Consider the following 19451-nt stretch of genomic DNA (forward strand, 5'->3'; position numbering starts at 1 on the left):
ATTGATTCCATTTAATCATCTCTATCACTCCACCAGAGCTGCTTGCTCTTGTCAAGTCTTCTTTTATATTATTATTCCAATGAGCCTGTCACTCTTCTTGGACCATCAGTAGAATCTGACATAACTCATCTTTCCATACCCCTTGAAACACTGTTCATTCATAGTTTAGAAATCAGACCCTTCTGCTTCCTTTATCACTGTCTACCTCTCAGTCTGTGGACTCTTTCCTGCCTGCATCTCTCCCATGATGAACCCATTGAGTGTCATGACTTAAATACTATGCTGATGGTTTTGAAATTTTTATCTCCAGACATCTTCTTCTGTCGTAGAAGCAATACAGCGTAGGAGTAAAGGGCAGATTCCTTCTGTTTAATTCTAGTCCAAGCACTTACAAGCTTTGTGACTAATGTCTACCTCATGTGATTGCTGTGAAGATTAAATTAATAAATAAAAGTGAAGTGTACAAAAAAAAAATAGCTTCCTGTCATAGGTAAGTGCTAGGTATCATCATCATCTCCTCTGGTCTTACTCAACTCAATATACAGCAACTCTGTCTGTCCCTATGCTATAACCAAAAATTCCAGATGACCTTGACTTTCCTCTTTTCTCTTACAACCTACATCCAGCCAATTAGCAGTTCCTGTCTGCTATAGCTTAATCAATTCTAACTAAACCATTATTGCCCTGGTCCAAACTAGCTTCTCCTCTCACATGAGTCATTGCAACAGCATCCTAATTCCCCTACTTCCATTGTTGTCCCCCTAGCATCTCCTATCAAGAAAGCCTGAGTGATCTTTTTAAAACAGAAGTCCAGTTTTGTTGCCCCACTGCCCCAGATCCTCCAGTGGCTCCTGACAACAGTAGAAGCTAAAGCTTTTTAGGCCTTGAAGGACACTGGACATGAATTCCCTCTTCCTTTTTTTTTTTCCTCTTATCTGGTTCTACTCTCCCTATTACTATCTCTGTTCAAGCTATCCTATCCTCCTTGCTACTTCTTTAAACACCAGATATACTTCTACTTCAAGGCCTTTATAAAATTCTTTATTACCTCTAGTTCAGAACACATATCACCAGAGATATATGTGTGGTTCACTTTCTCCATTTCCTTCTCTTTTCTCAAAAGCCCCATCTCAATGAGTACTTTCTTGGCAACTCTATTTTAACATACAGATACCAGCCTTCTCCATATAGATATAGATATATCCCTATTTTCCTTCCTAGCTTTATTATTCTCCACCATTTGTCATTCCATATATTTTATTTATTTATATCTTTTACTAAAATATAAGCTCTCTGAGGACAGGGATCTTTACTTATTTTGTTCACTGCTGAATCTTCAGTTGATAGAATAGTAAGTATGTGATCTAATAGTTGCGCCACAATATTTGAGTTTACTAAATGAATGACAAATATGCTGTTCCCAAGTTCACCTTGGGAATCAGATAGTGTTAAGAAATGGTTACCAAATTATTGAACAATAACAGGTGCTAATGGAAGAGAGGAGGAAATATTAGATATTAGTCACAAAGCTTGTAAGTGCTTGGACTAGATAGGTTGTAATTCACTCAAGCTTTTAGAAAATGACACCTAAGACCAAGATTTAAAATTATGAAACACAATAAAGTAAATTAGAGAAGAAGGGGACTTCAAACAGAAGGACCAACACTACCAGGGACATTGGATGAGAGAGAACATGCTCCACACTCATTTCATTCATTCAACTTAGGAATGTGGAAAAGAAAACATAAGATGCAATTCAACTTTCACATGTGGATGACCAAAGGGATGGTGGAGTCATTCATTGTGAGAAAGGGATATGATGAATTTGATTTTGCACAGGTCAAATTTGAAATACCTGTAAATTTTTCCTTTTAGCTATTAGATATATTTAACTGGCACATGCACATTTCTTTCTCTACATATGTATATTTGAAATAGGCACCTAATGTTAAAATAATCCCCAGGTCTCTCTCATACCCCACCTCGGTAAAGTGATTTAGCAAACTAGAAGAACTGAATTGTCTCTAAAAGTCTCTTTGCTGTTTGGCTCATGATATACTTTTATCCTTATTTTTTTTCCCAAAGCCTTTAGTGTCCTCTCTTATTTAAGAAACTATCGGAAATAGTGTATCTTAGTGTCCCAGACTAAATACTATTGTATTTTTAATGAAGTAGCCATTGGAGATGGCTAAGAAGTTGTGATTCTGTCTATTCACTGCTTTGGGGAATTTTCATTGTATTTATCCATTACACCATTCTGTTCAGAAGTTCAAATACCAAATTATAGACTTCAAGGCTTGTCTTCAAGTTTAAAATTAAAAAAAATGAAGCCAAGTTCTCTGTAAAAGAAGTCTCTTATTCACTTATTAAAAGGCACACTGTATCATAGTTGCCTTCCCAATGTATGGTTATTACGTTTTTTTTCATTGACTGGGTTATCTCTGTGTGTAGGTATGACAGAAAGACTGACCAGCAATTCTTAACACACTGGGTACCTTGAAGACCTTTGATTTGTAGCTGAAAGAACTTTGCACAGTAGAAATGCAAATCATTTTTGCTCAGAAAGAGTGACTTCCTCTGGGCCTCTTACTCAAATTGGTCTGTTTGATGCTGTTGCTTCTTAATATTTCATAGCTATGCCAAATTATGCATCCCTGTGTCTTTATAGCATTTCTTTGCTTTAGCTTACATTAGAACATCTGCTTAACCTTTTTGCTCTTCTGTATCATATGCCTATCCCATCTTGGGTACTATCTTGCCTCTAAATATCACTTCTATTTATATTGGTTAGTTGCATGTTTTATCTCCTTAGTGACCTTGGGAATCATAGAATTTTAGATTTGGACAGCATCTAAGATGGGAGTCACAGTTTAAAATAATAGAATATAAATATGTTTGTCAAAAAAATGAGGTAGCAGGATTTAGGGACACAATTACAAACAGATCTAATGTTTCAATATAATGAATTGTCTTTCCAAAACGGTTTAATTAATGATCACTTTCTAGGGCTGGGATTGTGGCTCAGTGGTGGAGCACTTGCCTAGCATGTGTGAAGCCCTAGGTTCGATCCTCAGCACCACATATAAATAAAATAAAGGTATTGTGTCCACCTACAACTTAAGTCAGCAGACTACAGCCTGCTATTTGCTTTTGTTTGTTTTGTTCTTTTTTTTTTTTTTTGGTGGTGCTGGGGATTAAAACCAGGGCCTTGTGCATGTGAGGCAAGCACTCTACCAACTGAGCTGTATCCCCAGCCCCTGTTATTTTTTTTTTAATATATATATTTAGTTGTAGTTGGACACAATACCTTTCTTTTTATTTATATTTATATTTTTATTTATATGTAGTGCTGAGAATCAAACCCAGGGCCTCACATGCACTAGGCGAATACTCTATCGCTGAGCCACAACCCCAGCCCTGCTATTTGTTTTTGAAAATAAAGTTTTACTGGAACAAATCCATACCCATTTGTTTACTTATTGGTTGTGGCTGCATTTGTGCTACAATGCCAGACTTAAGTCGTTGCAATAGAGATTATATGGGCCATAAAACTCCAAATATTTGCTATCTGGCTCTTTACCAAAAAGCCTACCAATCCCTCACTTCTCCAACTCCAATTCATATCTCCCCAGTATTTACTTCTTCATCAGTATGTAAAATGAAAAAGAACATAGGGATCTTTCAGCCTACTAAGAATATCGCCAATTTGTTAACTTCATCTTTTTTCGATTTATTTTGTAAAGTGGCTTCTCCTTTTAAAAACTATCATACTCTGGAGATAGATAAGTAGCAGTTCTTTGTAGTAGTTGGATATTTCAATTGTATTTTGCTGTGGACAGTAGAAAATGATCTTACAGAGCACTGTATTTAACTTACTATTTCTGTCATTTTTGTAAATATTTAATCTTTCTTTACCTTTTTTTTTTTTGGTGGGGAGATAGCAGGGATTGAACTCAGGGCACTTAACCACGGAGCCATATCCCCACCCTATTTGGTATTTTATTTAGAGACAGGATCTCACTGAGTTGCTTGGTGCCTCGCTTTTGCTAAGGCTAGTTTTGAACTCACGATCTTCCTTTACTATTTTTTATGTTAAGATTATCTGTGTGTTTCTCTTTCTTGCAATACAAGTTTCTGATTTACTAATTTTTAACAAATCCACTAACTTGTTATCATATTCTTCTGGGTCAGAGCCTGCTTAACTGCTGTTTTGATGTATATTACCCATAATAAGTGTTCAAAGCAGATGGTAATTTTTAAATTCTAAGCTGGCTATTTAAAGAATAGAGTGGTTATTTGAAAGTTATATTTTCATTTGTCATTTTTCACTTATAGGTTAACTTGATTCTTCTGTTTAGATTTCACTGGTTTAAATTCTAAGTTACTAGAGTTCTGTCCATGTTTGATCCATTTTCTTTCTTTGAAGAATTAGCAATTTTATCTTTATTATGTATGAAATTTTTTCATGACATTGACACTACTCAGCATTAATTTCACCTGTAAACTCAAAGTTTTTATTAAAATAGAACATCTTGGAATAGCAGTTATGAAATAATTGCTAATATCTTACATTACTTTATCACTGCCACAAATTTAGTAGCACCTAAAGTACGCAGTATTTTTTTTAAAGTAATTGTATTTTAATATTTATTTTTTAGTTATCGGCGGACACAACATCTTTGTTTGTATGTGGTGCTGAGGATCGAACCCGGGTCGCACGCATGCCAGGCGAGCGCGCTACCACTTGAGCCACATCCCCAGCCCCCGCAGTATTTTTGAAAGAGTATTTATACCACAAAATTTATGTAGTTCTGCATTTCATACTTTAAGTTTTTTTTTTTCCTCCCAGTCCCTTTAGTTAGACAACTTTGACCTAATCTCCGAGAATTATTGGTTTAAATAGCTAGTTTTAAAGCAAACAGAAGCCAAAAAAAAATTCATTTTCTTTGACTTTTATCTTCTTTTCTTAAAAGTGCCAAGGAGTGGGCTGGGGCTGTAGCTCAGTTGGTAGAGCGCTTGCCTAGCATGTGCTAGGGTTCGATCCTCAGCACCACATAAAAATAAAATAAAGGTATTGTGTCCATCTACTATAAAAAGTATTTATTTAAAAAAGTTCCAAGGAATCTCAGTTTATATTATCAGAATGAAAGACTCTAAAAGTTTACAAATAATACAGAAGTGTCACAATTACAAAAGTTCTAAGAGGAAATCTAGAAATATCAGTACAAGCATCTTTGAATATTGATATCTCAGTACCTAACTGAGTAAATGAAATGAGGCAAAATTCAAGAACTGGCACTCAAATATATGAATAAATACAAAAAGAATTCATATTCTCTTTCCCTATTTAAAAATAGCAGAAGCCATGAATATGACAAAATACAACTTCTCACTAATACATTAGTATAATGGTATACAAATTTTTATAAAGGCATATCTCAAAAAGTTTTCATAACCATAAAATTGGGCCGAGAATGTTGTATTTGTCTGAATATTATAAGGAAGCGAACTGGAGAACAGTCCCATTATAAAATGGCCTTTTATTTTTCCCACCTTCAGTCTTCAACTTTGAAGTAATCTGCTCTCTTCCCTCAAATGCTGAACACTGCAGGCTACAATTACAGAACATGCAGACTGATAAAACTGTAAATTTAAATGTCTTACACAGGATTTTCAGTGCCATTTGTCAGCCTTCTATGTCATTGGTTAGTCATTTTCCATTCCTTAGAGTAGACATTTAGCAAATTTCTTCTTTCAACAAATATTTCTTAAATTCCTACTCCATTCCAAGCATTAAGATCAGGATACAGGGGCTGGGGTTGTGGCTTAGCGGTAGGGCACTCTCCTGGCATGTATGAGGTGGCTGGATTCAATCCTCAGCACCCACCATAAAAATAAATAAATAAATAAAGGTATTGTGTCCATCTACAACTAAAAAAGTTTTTTAAAAAATCAGGATACAGCAGAGAACAATACAGATGGGGAAAAGTCCTCACAGAGCTTACCTTCAACAAAATATTCAATGTTACATTATTGGTTAAAAATGGGCAGTTAACCTTGTTGATGGGGTGACTTTTTTTGTCCCAGATTGCCTGGAACAGCCCCAACATAACATCTGTTCCTAGGTTTTAATAGTGCCCCCTTTCATTTTCAAAATGGTTCCAGTGTGGACAGTAAATTGTACAACCAGCATAGTTCTAAACTTTTTATATACATGAACTCATTCTCATTTTATTATCATACTCTCATAAGATATATGAAATTATTAACATCATTATACAGATGTAGAAACTGAAGTATACAAAGTTAAGTAACTTATCCTAGGTCATGCTAGTAAGTTGCGGAACCAGAATTCAAACCCAGACAGCCTCTTGGTTCTTGGTCACTATACTACATTGCCCCTAGGACTGCTATTCTAAATCGTAACTGTTTCACCCTGCTATCCATCCTTTCTCACCCCAGAAAGTAAAGCAAGTAATGTCATCTCCTTCACAAATAGATTTATGCTTCTTTGGGTTGAATTTCTCCAACATGCCATTTCTTCCTTTATAAATTTGTCTTCATCTCTACTCTGCCTCATGACATCTTTCCATTACAGAGGAAAGGACACCCTTCTGCATATCTACAACTTGTATTCTAGCTCCATCCCATCCTGTCTCCTGAAGAAATTTGTTTTCTGAAGTAGTCTTCTCTCTTTTTCTGGGCCTCATGTCTCCATCTTTGCAGTGGTTTTCCCCACTCAGCATATAAACATGATCAATTATCATCATGGTTGAAAGTAACTCTTTCGAGAAGTTTTGCTATTGGGAGAATTTTTTTTAATTTTTTCAATAGTAATATAATGATGATTAATGACTACCAATTATTTATTACCCTATTTAAATTTTAGGTACTATAAATAATGTGTAACCCATTTAAACCTGCAAATGTTTTATAGATGAAGAAATTGAAGCTCAGAGGGCTATATCACTTGCTTAGCTTACAAATATCTGCACAAAATTCAGACTCTTATTTGTCTTACTCCAAAGCCTATTCTGTATCTAATATAACATGCTAGTTTATTACAGATCTCTTCTGCCTATACCCATTGCTCTATAGCTCTCCTCCTTTTTATAGGAAAGCTTTTTAAAGAGAGTATTTAATACTCATAGACTCTTCTTGCCTTTCGTTTACTTCTCAACCCATTCTAGTTTAACATCCACTTTTTTATTAGTCAGGGCCTTCCAGAGAAATAGAACTGACTAGAGTGTGTCTGTCTATCCATTCTTTTGTGATGTTTCAAGGATTAAAGAATTGGAACAATTCTTTAATTTATTGGTGTTCTTGCTCTCTTTATTACTCTAATCATTTATGTCTACCAAATCTTAAAATTCTATCTTAGAATACTCTATTGAGCTTCAGACATATATCCAATTGCCTATTGAATTTCTCCTCCTGGATATTACACAGACATCTCAAACTTTGCCTGAAATCCTATTCTTCCCCTCTCAAACTGGCTTTTACATCTCTTCTGTTCTCTTTATTGGTAGTACTCTCTCCACTCAGTTACCCAAGCTAGGAATTCAAGAAAAATGCTCACTCTTCCCTTACATTACCATTTAAAGCCTTCTGTTTCCATAGCCATCAGCCAAGACAGCTGGATCCTCATTTTGTCACACATCCAACCTTTTAGACATCCTGCTTCCCTCTTTCCAACCTGCACACTGCTGCCAAAGTTATGTTTTAAAGGTGCAGATCTGTTTTATTGTGTTTCACTTGCTTCAGTAGCCTCTAATTGCCTACAAAAAATCCTTAGCAGGCATACAAGGCCCTCCATGACAAGGCCTTTCCTACCTCTTTTCTCCCATTATTCCTCACTCACCCAACCTAGTTTCAGAGCCCAGATTTGTATGTTGATTGCTTTCAGGTCTTTACTGTTGTTTCTTCCCCCTTGCAGGTCCACTACCACTGTTACTTCTCTACATCCCTACTCCCATACTAGGGCTTTAAGAAAAATTGTTCAGAACCTAGGTTGATGATTTTGGTATAGGCTGTTCCAGTTCCACAAATAAATTTGATTGTGCCTGATGGCTGGCATATTGGACCTTGTTTTCAGTTCTACTCTAGCACTTATTACTGTATTTTTGTTTATCTGAATATCGCTTTTCATTGGACTATGAGCTTTTCAAGTATTTCCACTTGCTAACAAAATATAGGCATTCATCAAATGTGTGATGATGATGGACATGATGAACCTCTGGAGTGGACCAAAACAGTTCATTTAAATAAGATTAGACCTCCCATATCAAGGATTCCTAGCCTTAGGCACATGTAGAGGAGAATGGTATTTGGGGTATTCTCTCATCTCATCTAGAGGCTGCTGCTCCAAATTTAGTACCAGCCTCCTTTTTAATCTGTATTTCTATTATCATGTAATACCTGTTTTTGACCTTTGTTTTGTTTTATTTGCGTGTATCCTTGGAGCAGTTAAGAAGAAAGGACATTGTTAAATTACTATTGCATTCCATCATTGGAGAAATTAAATATCATTTTGTTCTCATGTGATTCTTGTGTATCAATAAAAAGTCTTTTCTCAGCCAGTAAAAAGAAAATTCATATTATAAGAAGTTTGTTTACTCAGTTTTTAGATCATCCTATGTTTCCAAATGTCTCCATACATTTAATGTCAAATTAAAAACTAAAGTTTTGTGTTAAACTTGAGAGGAGAAATAGTGTTTTTTTAAGGATGGTTAATAGAATAATAAAGACTTCTTGCCATTTTTAATATGAAAATTTCAGGTAACCAAGGGTCCTGCTATTCACATTAGGGGTCAGAGGATAGTGGAAGGATCAGCATTTAGACTTACCTTTTACTTTCTACTCTGTGTATATTTGTAGAAGCTACTTGTGGTGTAACTCCTTATGTACTTAATATTTATCTGACTCTTGGTTTTCTTGGTTGATTTTTTAAATGGGTGAAGAATCTAGTTATAAATTCTTTGCCCTTTATGGAATGTGATATCTTAGTTTTGATTCCATCTGTCCCTTCCCCCCTTACTTAAGTTTTTCTTATTGTTTCGCATTGTGTTTCTAAAATAATGGCTTTGGCTTGTTTTTTCCTGAATGTTTCTGCAGTTTGGTGTGAGTATCTGGCTTTGGGTACCCCTCCTGAACTTGGACTTCGTCTGTACTTGTCACTTTTGGAAGGCAGAAGTCAGTATTTTCTGTGGAAGATGACTATTTTTTAATATTATATATGTGTGTGTCTCCCCTTCCCTTCCTTTTTTGGTTTCTCTTAAAAGACTGGAAAGAAAGCAGTGAAGGCAGTCCTGTGGGTATCAGCAGATGGACTCAGAGTTGTGGATGAAAAAACTAAGGTAAGATTTTTGTAAGCTTAAATATAACTGCTCATATCATATTTGATCATTTTTTATCCCTAATGATCAAATATGATGCCATTAAGCTGTTATAATCACTGTATATCCTTCCACCTTGTTCAAAGTACAGTATTTTGAGAGACTGCTTAATGTTAGGAAACCAATTTAATTACATATTTACCTTATGAAAAATGGAATTCTCTCAACATTTTGTTCTACATGACATAGCATGTTTAATGTACTAAGCACTAGCATTTAATGTTAAGATCTGAGTTCTGGTTTTTTCCTTGCATATTTAAAAATGTTTCACCCCCCACGAATATAAAAGATGCTAAAGATGCTGCACCTTTTACCATAAGTAAAAAAAAACAAAAAAAAAATTAAAATATAACAGGCTACATCTGAAATTTCTTCTTGTTCCTTAACAAAACACTGCTTTTAGAAAGTGATAGGTAAACTATCACTTATAATTAACCTGCTATTTAACTGGAATGCAACATAAATGAACATTTTAAGCCTAGAGAATGGCTCTTTGGTTAACATTTACTTAGGATTCAAACAATAACTCAAATCCTAGGTAGCATTTTGTATTTGAGAGAAAGTGATCCTAAATGACTAAGAACAGACACATTGACTCTGCATCAAGAAATCATATATAGTATTACATAAATGCATTTAATCATTAATTAAGATTTCCTGGGGCTGGGATTGTAGCTTAGTAGTAGAGCACTTGCCTAGCATGTGTGAGACACTGGGTTCGATCCTCAGCACCACATACAAAAAAATAAATAAACAAAGGTACTGACTGTGTCCAACTCCAACTAAAAATGTTAAAAAAAAAAAAATCCTAAAAGATGTAAGGTAATAAAAAAGTTTAATAATATGACAATTTTTTTAAAAAATCAAATTTCACTGGAAGGAAGAACATCTGTCAGATAAAAAGCAGTTTTGATAGGAAATTTGCCTGATAAATTTGGAGTTGCTGCATTTTAGTTAGTTTACTTTACATGTAAGACTCTCTTTAATTTCAGAGAAGCAGTGGTCTTAAATTTCAGTGCATTACTTTTGGAAACAATGATTATGTTAGTCAATTTGGTTTTAAGAATGTGTATTATTTTCATTAGTGTTTTGGATGAACCCTATTCTGCTTTTAAGTCTGGGTATTTGTTTTATACTGTAGTTGGAAAGTGATGCTGCCCCCTAGTGGGCTGTTTTCAGCACTTCCATTCATTAATTTAGTTTTTAACAGATTGGTGGTAGTAATTGGTGGCTTGTCACTTTTGAATCCATCTTCCACCTTTATATTTTGCCATGAGCAGGGGTTAATACACTTTTGGGTTGAGTATGACAAGGTCACACCATGATCTATACAAATTTTCCATGGTACAGAAGCCAAAATTTGAGGTCCCTAACCTTTGAACAAGAAACTATCAATTTGCCTTGCTATCCGTCTTCCCACCCATGTCTATCTTGGTTCTACTGAAGTGTACCTACTTAAGAGTATAGTTAAATACTGGATAGTTTCTTAGAAAAAGGGATAAATAAAATTGAATCATGGATGGAAATGAAATTTATATTACTAAGAGGAAAAATTTTTTTTGAAAGTATCCTCAATATGTTTCACTTACAGCAAGGTTGCACAAATGTTCCTATTGGACTGATCCTCCTGAAAACAACAGTAAACTCTGAACAAAACAACCCAGTTATCTGAAAGCACTAGAGAATAACCCAAAGCAGGCAGATTCTGGAAAGAAGTTGACACTTGGAAGAAGGAAATGGCACTAGGTCATTTCCCATTTCATAGTTTCTACTCTTTGTTATAGACCCTAGTTTATATATCATACAGAATATCCAAAACTCTTAGTCATTCTGGTCAAAAAAAAAAAAAAAAAAAAAAAAAAACAGAAGACAGAAATTGAAGCAACAGCAGCCACCAGAAAGTGAAAGGGGTATCCTGGCTATGAGAAAGCCAAAGAGGAGGAGGCCTAAATTCTAATCTCTTAACCATGCAGGTGTGAGGCAGATTCTAAATAGCCCAGCTAACAATATAAAAACTGATATTTGAGCTGCTGTCCAAAAGATGGAGTTGGCCATTTGAGTGTAATCTAGTTAACTACCTGCTAAAACCAAAAACACCACACTTGCAAGGAATGTAATAGAATCTAGACTGTCTACAAATAATATCCACAAAGTCTACAATGCAGTGTAAAATAACTTAGCATACAAAGAACAGGAAAGTATGACTTGTTACAGAAAGCAATAAAAACTGAACCTGGAGACGACAAGAATTTTGAAGTAGATATGATAACTCACTGATGTAAAGGAAATATGCTGATCTTGAATGAGTAACTAGAAATCCCAGCAGAGAAACAAACTGTGAGTTAGAACCAAATGGAAGCTATACATATGCAAAATACAGTACCTGACTAAAAAAATTAACGTGTGGGGCATATTCTTAATTGAAAAAAGCAAAGTATGGAGCAGTATATATTAAAAAACTAATTTGTGTAAAAACGATAGTAGGAGCATGATTATCATATATTTTAGCTTATATTGCAAGTAAACCAAAAGGATTAAACATATTGATTTGCATATATATATTATCAAATTGAACATACATCTCCTATGAAAGAGATCTAAAACTATAACCAACCAAAATATATTTTAGAACATGGAGATGAAACAGGGTGCAGTGATATAAACCTAAAAACCCAGCGATTCAGGAGGCTAAGGTGGGAGGATCAAAAATTTGAGTCCAGCCTGGGTAACTTAGTAAGACTGTGTCTTAAGATAAAATTTTTAAAAGGGCTAGGAATGCAAGCCAAGCATGTGTGAAGTCTGTGTTCAATCCCCAGTGCCATCAAAAGAAAAAAAAAAAAAAAGTAGATGAAGCGAGAGAGCCATCTGGACAAAGCAATGTCTCTTAAGTCAAATTCTTGGTTTTCAACTCACTATTTTGTCGCCTAGTTGCATCTAATGTAGGGATTCTGTATTGTAAAATGAACCTCCTGTGTTTATTCTGAGATTAACTTCATAAATCCTCTTTCTTTGTGCTTCCCATTTTCTAGGACCTTATAGTTGACCAGACAATAGAGAAAGTTTCTTTCTGTGCACCAGATAGGAATTTTGATAGAGCCTTCTCTTATATATGTCGTGATGGCACCACTCGGCGCTGGATCTGTCACTGCTTCATGGCTGTCAAGGACACGGTAAATCCAACAATGTATATTCCATCATGGGTATTCTCAGCTGAGCTCCTTCCAGGTTGAATCAATCAAGCAGTTTCCACTATAGTTTTAATAATTACATGATGCTTAGGCTGCTCTTGGAAGCACTTTTTAAGATTTTACTCCTTTTATTCAAATAGTTCACATTCTTGATGTTATCCTGTGCATTGCAAAGCATAAAGCAAAACGATTGGCTGAGATCCAGTCATTAAAGGAAAGAAACTGAGTATACCTGCAATCCCAGTGATTTGGGAGACTGAGATAGGAAAATGGCAAGTATAAGGAAAAATTCTTCAACTTCAACCGTGGCTCAAAAAAATAAATACAACACTGTAGATCTGGCTCAGCAATAGAACACTCTGGACTCAATCCCTAATACTGCAAAAAATAAATAAATAAAGTAGAACTGTCTTTGTGGGCTATGTAGCTCAGCCATAGAGCACCTGCTTAGCATATGTGAGGCTCTGGGTTTAATCCCTAGCACCACAAAAAAAGGAAGGGAAAAAATTTAAGAATTGCTATGGTGATGGTGGTTTCTAAACTTTAGTTGGAGTTTTTATTATTGGAAGTATTTTCAGGATCAATTTAGTAGTAAAGAGGCTTCTACAAATAAAAGAACTGAATTGGAATATATTTTCAGTTAAAATTAAAAACAATAGAGGGCTCTGTGGTAGAGTACATGAGATCCTGGGTTCAACCCCAGTACCACAAAAAAAAAAAAAAAAAGAGAGAGAGAGAGAGATACTAAATCATGATAGAATAAACTATGCTAGATATTAAGAAATTATAGCCAGACTTGGTGGTACATGCCTGTAATCCCAGCAGCTTGGGAAGATGAGGCAGGAGAATCATAAGTTCAAAGCCAGCTTCAGCCACTTAATGAGGCCCTAAGCAACTCAGCAAGACCCCGTCTCTAAATTAAAAAAAAATTTTTTTAACTATTTATATGCTGCTGAGGATCGAACTCAGGGTCTTGCACATGCAAGGCGAGCGCTCTATCGTTGAGCCATAACCCCAGTCCCTGTAAATAAAAAAAAATTTTTAAGGACTGGAGATGTGACTCAGTGGTTAAGTACCCCTGGGTTCAATCCCTGGTACCAAAGGAAAAAAAGAAAAGAAATTATTGCATGGCAGACTTCATGTGTGGTGCTGAATCAAACCCAGGGCCTTGCACATATTAGGTTAATGCTTCACCATTGAGCTATATCCCCAGCCAGAAACTTATATTTGTGTTTAAAATAGAGAATAATTTCTCCTTTATTTATGTTACCCAAAATTCTGACATAAAAGATAAGTCTTTTAGATGATGATGATCTTAACAACATTTAGCATTAAGTATGTACTTTCTGGATTTTTAAAAGTTCAGACAGAATAAGGTATTTGTGAAGGCTACAACTCAGCAAAGCTCTTGCCAAAGTTTAATTTGGAAGCAAAGTGGTGCTGCTAGCTTTAAAACTGGCAAAAAAATTTTTAAAGATCTTGGAGACAATGGTATAAACCCTGAGTCAGATCTGGGGTCCAGTCCTGGTTCTGATTCCTGCTTTCTGTGAGGCAAGTTACTTAACATTCTCTAAGACTTAGTATTCACTTCTATAAATGGAAATAACTGTTGTAAAAACTAAATTAGGTAATTATAAGCACCCTTAATGTAGATTCTGGCCAACAATAACTGTTTGAAAATCTTAGCTAATATCATCAAAGCTGAGGTGTTTTGAGAAATAAATTGAAAGAACTACTTTTTCTTCCTTTCTCTCAGGCTCTAAGAAAGCCACAAAAACTATATATTTTAGGTTGGGGTTATAGCTCAGTGGTAGAGCGCTTGCCTAGCATGTGTGAGGCACTGGGTTCGATTCTCAGCACCAAATATAAATAAATAAAATAAAGGCCCATCAATAACTAAAAAGGTATTAATAAAAATATATATTTTGCCATCACTATATTCTTGAAATCCAGAGTTCAAGAGTTTCCTAAAATCATGATTTATTATTATTAAAACTGTTTTATTGTCAAGCTGTTTGGCTCTCCTAGGCCAGTGGTTCAGCTATACCAGAATCACCTGGAGACTAGGACCCACTCAGAATTTATCATTCACTTAAGAATGTGTATTATCAGTTCCCAAATGATGCTGTTAATGGGGAATGGAGGTTCACTTTAAGAACTTTTGCCTTACTAGAATATAGTAAAGCTCAATAAATAAAATTGTAGTTATTATTACTACTATCATTGTTATGATTACTATTTTTCAGCAGAAAGGGTATATACTCTTACAGTTCTCATAATTTTATTGATTGATTGTTAATAGGTAATATCTAACCTTTTTTGGCTGAGCTATGGATATTATTAGATGTCATTTTATGTAGTTGAAAAGTAAAACAAAATTGCCTTCATGGAGAAAGTGCTTATGTGGGAAGAAATAGCAGTCCTCTAAAACTTGTGCTTATTTGTAGCTGCACAGAATGAAATTATTAGAACTACTTGGTGATAAAGGTTTCTTAAAGATCATATACATAATGAAACACCAAATAATTTTCAAAAGAACTTGTGGGCTGAGAATGTGGCTCAGTGGCAGAATACTTGCCTAACCTGTACAAGATCCTGGGTTCAATCCCCATTACTTCCAAAAGAACAAGAACTTTTTCTCTGACCTAGGATAAATGACAAACTTGCTTGGGCTCTAGCTTTGTCCTTACAATAGAGCTGTGCTCAAAACCAAACAGGTTCTACGAATCATTCATTATCCCCTACACCCATTTTATGCTTTCATATCCTAGCCTTATATCATCTTCTTAGAAAGTTAGATAGGAACTCATGTGAATTCATAATGTTTCAGTCTTTTAATATAAACAGCCAAAAGGTACTGTCACATAAAATATTAGAGACAAAAATCATTTTTAAACATTATCTTCTTATGATACCTGATGTTGGCATGTAAAATCCAATGAAATAACTTGTTCACCACCATCTGTAAGAGCAGCTGCCTTCATGGTATCTTTTAAGAACACCACAAAAGCCTCCTTATTCCCAAATGATGCCAACAATTACTGTACCATCTCTAATCTTTTTATTCTACAATTAGGAATATGGTTTAAAATACAGATGACTTTGGTAAAAATAATCCATTGAATTTGTTAAATTGACTGTTGAGTAATCAAGTGTATCTATAAAGAAATTAGTTTTTATGGGGTTGGGGTTGAGACTCAGTGGTTAAGCGCTTGCCTAGCATGTGCGAGGCCCTGGGTTCGAGCCTCAGCACCACATAAAAATAAATAAATAAAGTAAAGATATTGTGTCCAGTTACAACTAAAAATAAATATTTTTTAAAAAGAAATTAGTTTATATAAGCTCCCTTTGATAAATTAAATAAAACTTATTTCCTTATCAGTAGAGTATATGGATGCAAATGTGCTTTCACTTTGGACTGTGTGTGGCTGGGAGATAGAGTTGAGGGTGAGAGCTTAAAGAAGATAAGGTAGGCATGAGAAAAGTCTAAAAGCACCAAAGGCCAGAAATGGGGGCATTCAGAAAAGGAAGAGGAAACTAAGCTTTCCTTTTGTTTGATTCCTTTTTTCTTTTTATAGTTGGGCAGCATACTTTTATTTTATTTGTTTCATTTTTATGTGGTGCTAAGAATCGAACCCAGTACCTCATACATGCTAGACAAGTGCTCTGCCACTGAGCTACAGCCCCAGCCTCGTTTGATTCACTTTTAATCAGGAGTTTTATGTATCAGAAATTTTAAGTTTGCACCCTTTTTTCCCCCCTAAATGTGTTAACAATGTATTTAAACTCCTGAGTGTACCCAGCCTTTCCAGTGGTTTTTTTTAGAAATGTCTACTAAATATTCCCACTATTCCCTAATGGGCAGCTGGAGGTTTACATGTTAAGGTTTAGAACCTTGAGCAGTGTGTCCTAACGCTGGTGGCCAGAGCTGACATAACAAAGAGAGCCTCAGTGCTCAGAAGCTCTCCAGCTGTCCACAAAACCACAGGTTATTGATGTTCACTTTGCCTAAGACCTGTAAGAGTTAATGTAATTGAAGTATCATACACATTAAGATAATTTACTCACTTAAATTAATTTGGCCTATAATATATTACAACTTAATTTGAAGCTGGAGTTTGCAACATTTTGTCTTATGTAAAAACATATTTATAGCTAGGCGCTGTGGCGCATGCCTGTAATCCCAGCAGCTCAGGAGGCTGAGGCAGGAGGATCACGAGTTCAAAGCCAGCCTCAGCAACAAAGAGGTGCTAAACAACTCAGTGAGACCCAGTCTCTAAATAAAATACCAAATAGGGCTGGGATGTGACTCAGTGGTCGAATGCCCCTGAGTTCGATCCCTGGTACAAAAAAAAAAAAAACCCATATACTTGTATGTCATTGTTGGTACTGTAACTCTAAAAAAAGCTTAAAGAACCTTTTGCTCTCTCCAGGGTGAAAGATTGAGCCATGCAGTAGGCTGTGCTTTCGCAGCCTGTTTAGAGCGTAAGCAGAAGCGGGAGAAGGAGTGTGGAGTGACTGCTACTTTTGATGCTAGTCGGACTACCTTTACAAGAGAAGGATCATTCCGTGTCACAACTGCCACCGAACAAGCAGAAAGAGAGGAGATCATGAAACAAATACAAGATGCCAAGAAAGGTACAGTCTGTTCTACTACAATGTGTTCATTTAATGTAGTTTTCCCCAACAGGCTAATAATTTGAACCTAGCAAGAATATGTTTTCTCATACTCAAAGAGAACTCTTGGGAATGAGGGTATATACATATATAAAAAGAATAAAAAATTAATGATAGTGATTTGAGGGTGGGGCTGGGAGAGTCTCATTATGTTACCCATGCTGGCCTTGAACTCCTATCTCAGCTTCCTGAATAGCAAGGACTGCAGGAACATGCTAGCACAACAGGCTGATAGCACAAATGCTTACAAGAAGTCACTAGGATACCAAAGAATAAAAAACATATTGGCCAGGCATGGTAACACATGCCTATAGTTCCAGCTACTCAGGAGACTGAGGCAGGAGGATCATGTGAACCCAAGAATTCACGACTAGCCTGGGCAACAGAATGAGACCCCCTCTCAAAAACAAAACAAATCATGTATCATTACTAGAAATTTTTATCTAAATATTATGATTTAGTATGTTTTAGTGATTTTCAGACTGAAAGTTTTTGGATTTGTTTTGTTTTTTCAGTGTGGGGATCAAGCCCAGAGCCTCACATATGCTAGGCAAGCATTCTACCACAGCTACAACACCAACCCTGAAACCATATTATTTAACCTATTTTGTCCCATTTTCCCAAGATGTAGCATACCATTTAAAATTTAAATACATAATTTTATTTTACATAATTAGAGAAGAACATAATTATTATTATATATGTAAGCTCTAGGTTGTGATTTCCAACCTACTTTAATGCACCTGTGTTGATTTTGTTAATATTCACAGAATTGAAAACTTAGGACCTGATGGGTTAATGTCACCAAGCAATATTGCTATACACAGCAGTTGACAGAGATTGAGTTCTAAAGTCTACAAAGAATCATGAAGGTTGGGTAAAGACTTGACATAATCAGAATGGGATTGAACTGGTACTCACATGGAAAAAGTCTTATTTCAGGACTTTGAGGACTGAGTCACCTCAATAATATAATATAGAGGAGTTATATAAGCCCTTTTTTTCCTTTTCTCTCCTTTTTTTCTTCTTTTTTTTCTTCTTCTTTCACCCTCCAAATTTTACTTTTACATCCTGTATTTTTCTAAATACATATGTGTGTTTGTTTTATGTACTCTACTGTCTTCCCACATACTTGTCTACCCTAAATTACTTCCTGTCTATTCCCCTGCTACTAACCCTCTTCATTAGATTTCTCTTTCACCTTTCCTAAAATAATATTAACTCTATACCCTCACATCTTTCCTCCTCAGCATATCGTCCTATGCCAGACCCCCAGTTCATTGTCCACCACCAGAAACTGTAAACCTTTTTACAGAACTACTGGTTATATTTTAAATAATAATTGAATCAAACATTTCTGGACATTGAAACTAACCTGTAAATGTCTGAATAACAACAAATTGTTCATAGGTGATGTATTGTTGATATTGGGATTTGTTAACATTGTCCTTCCGCACAAGAGAAAGATCTTGGAACCCTATAAGAGCACTACAAATCTATAGGGTAAAAACAACAACACACCAGACCCACAGAGCTGGAAAGGAACAGACAGGAGCAACATGAAAAGATATGGGAAGAAAGTACCACAAACAAATCAAGATAATACATCATTAGAATCATTGGCAGCTAGAGTAGAAAAAAATACAGAGAAAGATTTCAGGATATACATGGTTAAAATGTTCTGTGAACTCAAGACATAAGAGAGCAAATACAAGCAGTGAAAGATCATTTCAACAATGAGCTACATAAACAAATCCAAGAAGCGAAAGATCACCTCAACAGGGAGATAAAGTTTCCAAAAAAATAAAAGAAAGAAATCCTTGAAATGAAAGAAATAATAAGCCAAATTACAAGCTCAAATGAAAGCATCACCAACAAAGTAGACCACTTGGAAGATAGGACATCAGACAATGAAGATAAAATATATCATCTTGAAAAGAACATAGATTACACAGCAAAAATGGTAAGAAACCACAAGCAGAACATTGAAGAAATATGGGATTGCATAAAAAGACCAAATTTAAAAGTTATTGGGATAGAGGAAGGCATAGACTTCCAAACCAAAGGAATGAACAATCTATCCAATGAAATAATATCAGAAAACTTTCCAAACATGAAGAATGAATTAGAAATCCAAGTTCAAGAAGCCTATAGAATGCCGAATGTACAAGATCACAACAGATCCACACCA

General features: G+C 35.4%; 1 protein-coding gene across 13 annotated transcripts in view; it reads left to right on the forward strand.

Moving 5' to 3' along the window:
* Numb (NUMB endocytic adaptor protein) overlaps positions 1-19451 on the forward strand; it is a 172363-nt gene that overhangs the window by 138570 nt on the left and 14342 nt on the right. For all 13 annotated transcript variants that reach the window (XM_046440947.2, XM_058577691.1, XM_058577698.1 and 10 more), the window contains 3 exons: positions 9282-9356; positions 12425-12565; positions 17017-17221. In XM_046440947.2, coding sequence (XP_046296903.1) covers positions 9282-9356; positions 12425-12565; positions 17017-17221 — 421 coding nt within the window. The remainder of the gene's footprint in view (positions 1-9281; positions 9357-12424; positions 12566-17016; positions 17222-19451) is intronic.

Source organism: Marmota monax, unplaced genomic scaffold, assembly GCF_021218885.2.
Source record: "Marmota monax isolate L192 unplaced genomic scaffold, Marmota_monax_Labrador192_F-V1.1 WCK01_AAM20220418_F8-fsc00017, whole genome shotgun sequence".
NCBI lineage: Eukaryota > Metazoa > Chordata > Mammalia > Rodentia > Sciuridae > Marmota > Marmota monax.